The sequence below is a fragment of the Asterias amurensis genome, chromosome 21 (assembly GCF_032118995.1).
Source record: "Asterias amurensis chromosome 21, ASM3211899v1".
Classification (NCBI taxonomy): Eukaryota; Metazoa; Echinodermata; class Asteroidea; order Forcipulatida; family Asteriidae; genus Asterias; species Asterias amurensis.
In genome coordinates, this window is record NC_092668.1 from 820,049 (window position 1) to 831,101 (window position 11,053).

At 40.4% G+C, this 11,053-nt stretch overlaps 1 protein-coding gene across 1 annotated transcript; it reads right to left on the reverse strand.

Moving 5' to 3' along the window:
* Nucleotides 1-276: 276 nt before the first annotated feature.
* On the reverse strand, nt 277-10,396 carry LOC139953222 (bifunctional heparan sulfate N-deacetylase/N-sulfotransferase 4-like). Its single transcript, XM_071952683.1, has 12 exons — nt 10,191-10,396; nt 8,257-9,674; nt 7,391-7,633; nt 6,318-6,503; nt 5,715-5,843; nt 5,101-5,283; nt 4,401-4,497; nt 3,916-4,042; nt 3,175-3,358; nt 2,482-2,658; nt 2,033-2,142; nt 277-1,664 (listed from the first exon to the last, which is right to left on the reverse strand). Exons 2-12 carry the CDS (start codon nt 9,382-9,384, stop codon nt 1,460-1,462), a joined length of 2,769 nt encoding a protein of 922 aa, XP_071808784.1. The 5' UTR covers nt 9,385-9,674; nt 10,191-10,396; the 3' UTR covers nt 277-1,459.
* Between the last annotated feature and the right edge of the window lie 657 nt (nt 10,397-11,053).

An 11,053-nucleotide genomic window follows, 5' to 3' on the forward strand; every position in this document is an offset into this window, starting at 1 on the left:
CGTTCATTGTAATGCATGCTGTGTACAGTACTAAATTGATGTTCCAATGCATGCGTCATGTTTGTACTGCTATGGATTCGGTTTTAAAGCCAAGATGGCGTCTCGAGTCCCCGTCACAGGAACGTGACAAATTCAATCATTAAACGGAACAACTGGCACACTCAAAAAGTAGGCTAAACCATGGGCTAAACACACACAACACAGCATTTACTATTTAGATGCAACACTACGTGTTTTTTTTTTCATACCGACCACGCAATTCGAGGCATTGTGAGGATCATAATTTCTACAAGTTAAAACACCTTTCTATCCATAATTAGCATTTCATAACAAACAGTTTTAAACGCTGTTCATATAGGCCAACTCGCCCGATCCATGGAGGGCCCGATTCAATGTCCCTTTAACATTTTACTTTGCTTTATATTATACCATGCAGTTAAAAGCTATTGCACATGTTCGAAACAATGTTTTATTGTGGTATTATCTTCGACTGAATAGTGCCAGGTATCAGGAAGTGTTTGAAGTTAAGTTTTATTTACAAAATAAAAACAAAGTAATATAATATACAAATTAAAAACACTCCTCTTCATGGAGGAATAATTGAGTCCTCCATGATCTTATATAATTCTATACTCCACTCCTCTACGACCATTTAGTACTCATCCCTAAACCAGAGAACATTTCTTTCTCAAAATGTCTGCGTTATGTGCTCAACTTGAAACAGTGAAACATTCGCAGCAAAAACAGCCCCGTGGCATCAAACTTCGTAGCAAACTCGTAAGTAGCATGATAGTTGGTGAACACTCACACCATGGAGGTAGATTACCTTAATGCTCACACTACCCATTTAAGCCGTCCTCAATTCTCAAGTGTTTTTCCTGTTCTATTCTACTTGGAACTGCGAGGTCATCCATAATATTGGTTCTATAATGATGACACGTTATTGAATTCGTCTCCACAACATAAAGTAGGGCATACCAAATGCTCATCACCCAGCCTCTTTCCTTGTCTCCAAAAAAGCAAGACCAGACCGGTAAGAATTGATTCAAGTGTTGTTTCTTCAGTCGTCATCACCTCAGACTACACTCCATCACACTCCGTTCACTCATCCTCCTCCGTTAACCAGAGAGTACAGTTAAGGACCCCAATGGAAACAAGCCTATTATTTGGTTTTTCTTTGGGTTTTCCTTGGATTACAAAATAAAAATTGTGTGCTGTATTTTTATCTTGTGTTCTGTTTTGGTTTATTTGGTTTCAATAACTTTTCTCCTGCAGTGTGAATGTATTTTTGACTTTTTTGTTTTATCCGAATAAATTCAACCAATCAATCAGTTTCTTTCTCCATAAAGCCCTGCGTAAAATAACAAGATGGCTGCCGTTGAGTCGGTCACGTACAACATTAAAAGGAAGTTGAGTTTCAATGAATAATGTTTCCATGCCACAGTCAAACAACCATGAGTTAGTCTTTCCCTAACCATTGTGGAGTGTGAAGGTGTTTTTTAATTAATAAATTCCTAAGTTGAAAGTTATAATTCTGGTAGAACTGGCGGAGGAATTCCTTCGATTTGTCGTCCATTGGAGGGTAGCTGCGACCTTTGTTCTTGGGCAGACAGTGTTTACGGCCGCTCTTGACGGGGCAATAAAACCCCTTCGTCTTATCGAATCTGTTGAAAGATGAAAAGATTTATGGTTTGAACAAAGACAATTTGACTAGAGTGGGACTCGAACCAACGACCTCCGGATTAACTTGCCGGTGCTGTACAGAGCTACTAGCCCTGTGTTGGCGGTCAACCCAATTTGTCAGTATATTTGTTAGGGGTGCCAAAAGATGAAGAATAACTCAAACTATGAATGAAAACAAACATTATTGACGTTTTACAACAAAACGGGAGCTTTATGGGGAAAATATATGGCGGCTATCGTATCTGCACAAGAATTTAGAATTGTTTAAAAAGCAATACTTAACCAAGGGACTTTAACACGAAAGGTGGCGGCATTGATTGTATTCACTTACACAATATTATTAACTTACATGATTTTATCTTTATAGTCAATTTGTCTTTTCAACCCAAGGAACTGTTGAACTTTAACCATCACCGCAAATGGATCCTTCTTCAGTAACTCACCATCTAAAATCAACATCTTAAAAGAAACAAAAGGCACAGGAATGAATGTTAGTTAGAAGCCCGTTCCCTCTTTTCTTTTCAACGAGTCCTTACTTTGTTCATTAGTAGGAGCATCTTCTTCCGAGAATAACTTCTATTTCGAGTGGTGTTCTCTGTCAACGATGTTACGACCGAGTTATCCCCAGATCTACCTGTCCGGCCCTCATGCATGTAGATATTTCCCCAGCTGTCACAAACTCAAACCTCGAAACGAAGAGTATTTTTGCAAATAGCAGCAAAAAAAAAAAAACAGGGTTGGGCACACACACATTGAGAGTGAAACATGCTCAAAAACTGCCATCTGAATGGGATATACCTTTTTAGACGAATAGTGAGACAGCCATGAGCTGAGATGCTTGGCGTACATTCCCGGGTTGAGACATCGGTTTCGCAGAGAAACAACCTTTGGATGTGTTCCAGGACCATCTGATGCCGATATCACATCGTAAAACGTGTAGTTCAGGCTAGCTGGATTTTCATGGGCTCGTTCGTGCTTTAGAGCAAAGTGGTAAAAAAATTGATGTGACCTTAAAATACCTCGAACACTTCAAACATCTTTATCAGAATGCGTTTATCAGAACTTTGTGATTGCAGCGACTACTTGGTATGTTGTACGTATAGAATACATTCATATAGGTCAATTTAGAAAATGCTTGTTCATTTTTTGTGTCAAATTAGTTGTTTTTTCAAGACAGTCATTGCGTACCAAATGTCTCGATTAAAAGATCATTTTGTTTGCGTATAGGCTAACAAATAGCTTTTAATTCCAATTGTACGATGTCACTCGCTCATCTGGAGTTACAACAGCCCTCGTTGCAGGAACCATTTTTTTTTCAGCAACAACAACTTTTAAAAATTAGCCATTTTGTGAAGAAAAAAACTTTGAGCGTGGACTTTTTGCCCTTCGCTATCTATTCGCTATACGTTCTGTATAACATTATATCATTTAAGGCAAATATCAGGTCATGGTTGCAGCATAAACCTTCCATCTTTACATTATTATTTTTACCTGGTACCAGGAGTACGCCCTCTTTGCTGGATCAATCAAAATAGTGATGAGTTTAGCTTTGTGAAGTAACAGGTGCGCCCTCTTCGGTGCATTTTCACTATCGAAATAGGTTGCGCTTTTCTCAAATAAAATACGGTCCTTATCCGTTGGGTTATGTCTGACTTGCGGAAAATGACTCATATACCTGCATTCAAAATAAATCACAACATTCAAATCTTTTTATTTGAGCTTTAAAAAATGTCACATTATTTCACATCCAACAGCACAATTAGCGCCAACAACAGGAAACGACGAGAAGTTCAGGTTTAGATGGGAAGGAAACCCCCAAAGATGGAAACCTACAAAGTCAGGTAGGGACTGAAAACCCAATCCACATGCAAGTAAGGCTCCAGTTTGATGTAGGATTCGAACCGGGGTCAACGACGTTAAAAGCAGGGAAAGAAACAGTGAGCCAACCCAATTATACAATGCCAATACAGAGAGAGACTGTTTTAAAATGAGCCAGTGAAACAGAATAAAAAAACCAAGATTTGACATGAAACAGTTATCGGCGTCGAAAGAGAAAACTACATGTGTAATAAATTGTTACGGGTCCCCATCTGCGCCGTAAAGGGACAATTATTGTAAAACAGAAATCCTCTCGCGACCCGGTTTTTAATTGTTCTGATGTTACAGCATGTTTGAGACAATGTCATTGTCATTAAAAAGTCTTATAGAAAACAAAACACCAACAACACTCACCATTCGAGGCCTCTAGCGTAGTATTTGGAGTTTGAGAAGAACTGCATCTCTTCAAACGATTCTTTACTAGGATAGTTACTGGCAAGGTTTGGGTGCAATGACATAAAGGCACGCAACGCTGCAGAACCTGGATCAAATAAGATGACCAATTAAGTCTGTTTTTCTCAATTTAACAAACTGATTAATTGGCGCTCGATAATTTGGAACGGTACCCCTTCTGATTTCATTGTAGGCCTAATCTTAAAATCCCAGGAATTCCTTAAAGGATCCAGTGGGATCTCTTGTCAGAGTGTTCAAGTCTGGGAACTTTTTATTCAACTTCTATTTTCTGGGGGGGGGGGGGGGTGGGTACACCCTCTACAGTATTATCATGCACTTATAACTGATGCAAACTAATATCAATGCCAACAGAAATGCTGTCACTGTTACGAATAGGCCGTACTTCAACAAAAAAATCATTTAAAAAAAAACTTGATAAAATTAACCTGTTTTTTGTGGTCCGAGTACCAATATCTGGGGGAGTCTATCACAACTTTGAAGTTTTGGTAATATTTGTAGATGACGCTTGTCACTGCATGGGTTCTGCAAGTAAGAATAACATGAGACAATATCATAAACCTTTCTATTGTGACATCGCAGAGATACCAACCAAGGTTGGAAATCTATAAAAAGCAATTTGCATATACGAAACAAAAACAGATAGCCACGGTTGGTGGCACTGTTCCAAAATATAGTTTGAGTTTGTTTGAAACAAATCAACCAATCAGGTTTAAAGGGATTTTGTTTCAAGTTTATATAATTAATTATTATTATTAGACATTTTTGCCAGTTTTTATATAAAGGAACATTACATAAAATTACATACTTAGAAAAAACTCGTCTGAGATCACAGACTTTTAGCACTTTACACGATCTAATGATGATAGTAGAAAAGATCCCTTGAAATATTTCTGTCTGAAAATCATTTTTGATGAGAACTAAAGAACAAACTACTTTCCGGTTAGAGTTTATCACCCAGTGAGCGTTTTATTAGTATTCGTTTTGAATCGATGCCTTGCAACATGTGCTAATGGGTTTTCACATCGATCTCGGTTTATATGGTGGACTACATAAAGTGCTTACACTGCAAGCAACTATTTTGACCGATTCTGCAATGTTCCTTTAACAAATGAAACAAGAACTCACCATCCACTTTGGTTCACGTTCCTCCGGGTGTCTTTCAAAGTACATCTGTGCCATCTTGACAGGAGAAGCCGTCTTAAGTTTGATATTAGTCCATCTTTGTATAAATGTCACCAGTTCGTCAAACAAATACAGACCCAAACGATCTCGCGCATAGTTCGGCATGTGTGTCATGAATACGCTAATCTAAACACAATAGACATGCAAACTTATAAATATTTTGTTGATCTTTTAATTAAAGAAAGTTAATCAAGGTTACTGGAAATAATATTGCATTCGATTCACAGGTCTGTTTTTGTTAATACTTTTTTGACAGCTTCGTAGCAACTGAAACGAGACCATGCATTCGATCGACACTCGCGCGTGTGGTCTCGGTTCCAGTCGCTCGGCAGCTGAAAAGCTGCTCTGCAGCCGATTTCATGAACCGCTACAGATTAATCCTATTGGAGTCCCAACTATTTTTAGGATAGTATGGTTCAATGCGTATGCTTAAGGAACTGAACTCGTACCAAGTCCCAAGATTAATCCTAAATTAGAAAAGAGCTTGGTGAAAATTCACTACGGCATGACACGATGAGGCCTTAACAAAATATTACTCGTTTTCGAGAATAACTTACGGGATTACTGATGACAGTCTTGAAGACTTCTCCCCCTCGAACCACGTCGTCCAACCCGCTCTTCCCACCTGTGTAGTTGCTCATCAACAAGTTCTTTGTATACAGGGTACACGTTTTCCTCGGGAGCACCTGCAAAAGTACACAGACAATCAAGAGGGTTATAGTCTAAACATTTCTGACGAATTTTGATGATAAAACCGAGTAGGCCTACCCTAAAAAAAAATATAGATTAGCTTGACATTCTTCAGTTCAGGCTTTAATCCCAACTTAATCCCCGGTTCAGAGTGATGCGTAATAAACATTTCTTGTATGTTTTGTTTAGTATGCCCCAATAACCAATTTACCGCGATACCTTTGATCAATGAGTCACTTGTAGTTCCAAATTATTTTATACACGACAGCATTTAGCAGTGGTCCCTTGCTTAACTTTAGCATGGTTTTAAAATGTAGCAATTTTTGTTTGACAAGATTTTACAGGAGACCTTATGGGCGGTACATCGAAGTACATCTTGTAAAATTGTGTAACCCTGCTAAAATTTAGCAAGTGACCCTTGCTAAATGGATCTCGTGTGAAAGGGACTTAAACCTCAATAGTAAACTCACCATGATATCTTTGAATATGAATCCCTTGCGGTTCCAATCTGGTATCAGGTTCGGATACTCCTCTGTACTTGTGACCTTTGTGCCCCAAACCTCCTTCCAGGCATCGTACAGCATATCATGGGCGGGGTAAACTCCAGAATGATGGGGGGCTACTGCGTACGACTCGTAAACAGTGATATTTTGGCTCTATACAGAAACAAGATATAATATGAGGATTTAATTGGTTGTACTCCCTGGTCAAAAACTTACCTTGATTACGGGTCACATCATGGGTCAGAAAACCTAGACTTGACTCAAGTCAAGAGAGTCCTTTTATTTGCAGTCCCACAATAGCTACATTTTGACGACGTATATACGCTTTTAGGGACCTCTAGCGCGAGAACAGGACTTGAATCAAGTCTACAGAAAACCCGGACTCCATGGCCACAGGGGTTACACACGGTTTTTGTTTTTGCGTGGCTGACCAATAAACTGCTTTTAAAATTATTGATATCTTCACTCGGATTCTGGGTCAGTTCGACAAAATCTTGGGTTGATTTGACACAACGTGGTTGTTAGAGAGTGCCTCACGGAAGGGGACACGCCCCTGTGACCTAGTCTTGATTCAAGCCCCATTCCCGTGCGAGAGGTCCATAAGCATACCCGCCGCCGTCAACATGTATTGTGGTCCCGAAAATGGGACAGGTTGTGGGAATGCAGAACATCACAAAACAATAGTTTTCTGAGATTGGCATTGGATTGGGACGTGAGTCAAGTCTGTGACCTGGAAGCCGAGGCATCTTGTGACCATAGAGTATCTGAGGTTGGAGAGTGTAGGCCCTACGTACATAAAGTAACGCGAATACAAAAAATGATGTGGGCCTATTGTTCTGGTATTAAGCAACAATGACCGTTTTTTATGCTGCCGAAACAATTCGTTTAGAATTAAAGCTACACACACCGATAGTTTCTTCAAATTACTGAGACCAATATCAATAATATTTCAAAACCAAAATACGTCCATGCAAGATGCATCTTAAAAAACCGCTTAGCTAATTGCTTTAATTTCTGCTCACCATCGGATGAAAACATACCTTTGCAAATTGATAATTCATCTTCATTTCACTGACAAGCTTACTCCTGTTGTCATACGTGTGCGCCTGCGCGTGTCCCCACATATGCGGGAACCAGGAGAACACGTGGGCATTTTTCGCCAACGCCAGATCTCCTTTTTTCTCATCCTCGTTCCCTGAGCCGAAGGATCTTCCAGAAAAGCCGAGCTTGAAGGTAAACCCTGGAACTTTGTTTGCAAGGACTCGCTGCTGGTCGATCAAAGCCTGGTACAATCCGGTAAGAAAGGTGGAAATGAAATATTTTAAAATTGGTCCACAGATGAAAGGAATCCTGCCAATGAGAGACTTTAGAACGCTAGGTGGCAGCAGACTTGCCTGATAAATTTCCATTGTTATCGCAGATCTGAACATGCGCAAATTGTAATGTGTCCCGGTGAGATTCAAACCGGGGTACGAGGTGGAAGGCGGGAAATTAACCCCACGCCACCATCCGTCGACGAGAGTTCTTGTGTGATGACAGACGAATCACACAGTACATTGTGATTTTGTTTCATGTCTGCAAAAAATCGACAGTAAGCCTTTGAAAAGTTTCCGTATCCTGTCACCACTTTTTGAAATAAATTGGTATTAATTTACTAAATTAATGAGATAATGCCTTTTTGTAAAAATGAGTGAAAAGGTGGTAGCAGGATACGAGAAGTTATCCAAAGTGAATGTTTGACATGACGGAATGTCATATTTGTTCTAACACCCAAATAAAAGGGAGAACGCCAGCGAGAGAGTGGTAGAGAGCCGACACGTTAATCTGATGGAGGTCGTTGGTTCGAGTCCCACTCTAGTCACTTGTTCTTCGTTCAACCCTACATCATAAAATAAAAGTCACATACCTGAACATCTAAGTGAGTCAATCTACCATTCTTCCCGACAAATACATCATCGATATCGACTTGGATGTATCTGTCAAGAGACGTCCTAAGAAGTCCGTGGGAGAGGTAAGAAATACTGTCCAGAAATATGATGTTGTGAAGCCAGAATCTCAAGTCATTGCCGATAAATATTTTCTGTATGCCATCATAATCCCCGTCATCTAGAAGCACAGTTGTGTAAAGTATCTCATTCTCCTGTGATGTTTGATTCGGTGACTTTGCCGGAGTAACCTTCTTGGCCTGTACTAAAGGTCTGTATGAGGGGAGGTCAGACTTAAAAACAGTCCAACTGCTGGACGGGAGACTACCTGTCATTCCCTGCCCGGGTTTTGTGATGTGCAAGACGTCACCAGCAGTGGGGTTGACGGAGATATCGCGCAATGACTGACCATGTTCCATGGTCATGGGTAGAGGGTAAAGCTTCTTATACTTTGTAGTTTTGCTCATTTGTTGAGAAAACGCTATAATTCCCGCCTTGTATTTATAACAATAATCATATATTGTACTGAGTAACTCATGATTGAGGTCATGTAAGATTATAATGCTCTGGAATAATATGACAGAATATTTCCCTGTGTCATTGTCTTCCAAAGCTGGCCAAGATGTTATCAGCGTTGATGCATAGACCTTGTCAAATTTGATGTTGTTTGCTTTTAGGGCTTTGGTCAAGTCAGAGCTTATAAGAAATTGATTCGTCACAACCAGAACGGTAGGTTCCACTGTCTTATTGACGCGCACATTCGTCCCAGTGTCCCTCTCAGTTATGTTCTGTTTCATAAGAGTATCAGACGCTCTTGAACGATTTGTACCAAGTCTATCACCAAATGGAGACGGCACACGCGTCGTGTTTGTGGGTAGCGTGGCGCGCCTGGTCCCGGTCTGAGATGAGTGAAGTGGATCATTCACAGGGATGGACTTTTCCATCTGATCTTTTACTAGGGAAACATTCCTTGACGGTAACATGTGGTAACTCAGATACCATACGAAGACGCTACTTACTACGACCACGAGAAGCAGAGTTTTCTTCAAGCTCCTGGGTGTTCCGTAGCGTTTTGCCTGCCTCATTATTGCGCTGCAGATGGCGTCCATTGTTAGTTAAGCTGTACTGCAACTGACTTCACGAAACCCTATTAAGATGAATCCTGTTAGGACGAGTTTCTCGTCCTAACTTAGGATGGGTTCAATGCGCCCAAGTGTCTCTGGATACGGAACTGAACTCGTCCCAAGTCCTAAGATTAATCCCAACGTTAGGAAGAGTTTCGGTGAAATCGACGGTCGGTCCCACTGATACGCCTCATCTATCCAACGAAAACGCGCGTGTTAATCAAACACAAGGACGAGGTCATCCTTTGATCAACATTGATCGAACCCAATGGGAACTGAAGAGAAAAGGAAAATAACAGAACCATAATTTTTTAATTTTTAATGTTTAACCTTTTTATTTTAATGCAAGTTAGCCCAAAGGCTAAAAGCCACGCTTGTATGGGGCCAACAAAAAAAGAACAATTTGTTAACACAGGGATCTGTATCGAGCAATTAAGTTAGTATGTTTCAATGTCATTGGGGTAGGAGCAGAGGGGACGTGACAGAGTGACACCCATACCGCTACTAGAAATTAAAAAATACCAACCATATCAGTGACAAGTGGCCAGCATGCAGCTCAATCCCTACAACATGTTTTATTGTAGCCTCACAAGCTACGTATAGAAAACTTACATTAATCGTCTCGATTTTAGCATGCAGATCTAGAAGTTTTACGAAAATATTAAGCAGTGGTTTGATCCTGCGCAATGGCCACTGTGTACACGACAGGATAACAGCTAAAAACATAACCAGTTGCAGTATAGACCTACTCCCGGGTGTGCTTGCAAATTGATAAGATAAACAGCACTTACTTCAAAATCAACTGCAGAAACGGAACACAAGTAATCAAAACGATGTCAAGGTCTTCAACACCTCAGAGGGTCCACTGACCGAAAACGCATTTCATGTACACGAACAAGATCTTGCAGAGTCCTGGTTGGAATCACAGCTTGCACGGGAGAAACGATACATGCATAGTTCTCACAGATCTACTACATAAAGGTTTCCAAATAACCACTCAGCCATGATATGCTAAAGTAGATGACTTTGTACATGTTCATTGACCTGATAAATACCCCTGGCCTTAGAAAGGCAAGTTTCCCATAGCTGTGTGACTACTTACTGTATACCTTCCGTGCAGACATGTTGACCTGAATCCAAAAGCAAAACACCACTATAATAAAAGCACCTCGTCAAAAACATTCCGAGCAGGGGCTGGATTTCACAAAGAGTAAAGACTATAGTCTTATCCAATTCCAAGGCAAGTTTTCCAAACTAAGGACTAGCCTTTACTTGTGAATAACTCATAGGAAAAGTCCTAAGTTAGGACTATCTTTTTTGTGAAATCAACCCCTAAAAATTAACGGTGCACAGTACCAACGAGACGGTTCAATTGCGCGAGTTCATGGTTTTTCCAACTATAGCAATATGGCGGTACTCTTCAAAGGCATTTCCCATTTCACTCCCTTGCGTTTTTAACGGTTTTACGGCCGGTGTCAGATGGTCAGATGCAATTATGTCCGTCATGCAATACTGTCCGCTCCGGAAACTTTTGCATATGCAATCGTGTCCGGATGCAATCGTGTCCGGGGTTATGCAAAAACCGTCCGGCGGACATGTACATGACTCTGTACATATGCGCGCGTAAGCGAGCGTGCATGCACTGAACCTAATA

Coding starts and splice junctions, on each gene's coding strand:
- LOC139953222 (XM_071952683.1), bottom strand. CDS start 9,384: ATGGACGCCATCTGCAGCGCAATAATGAGGCAGGCAAAACGCTACGGA. Junction 5,284..5,714: donor AGACTGTCATCAGTAATCCC/GTAAGTTATTCT, acceptor TATTGTGTTTAG/ATTAGCGTATTCATGACACA. Junction 4,498..5,100: donor AACGTGAACCAAAGTGGATG/GTGAGTTCTTGT, acceptor TCTTACTTGCAG/AACCCATGCAGTGACAAGCG.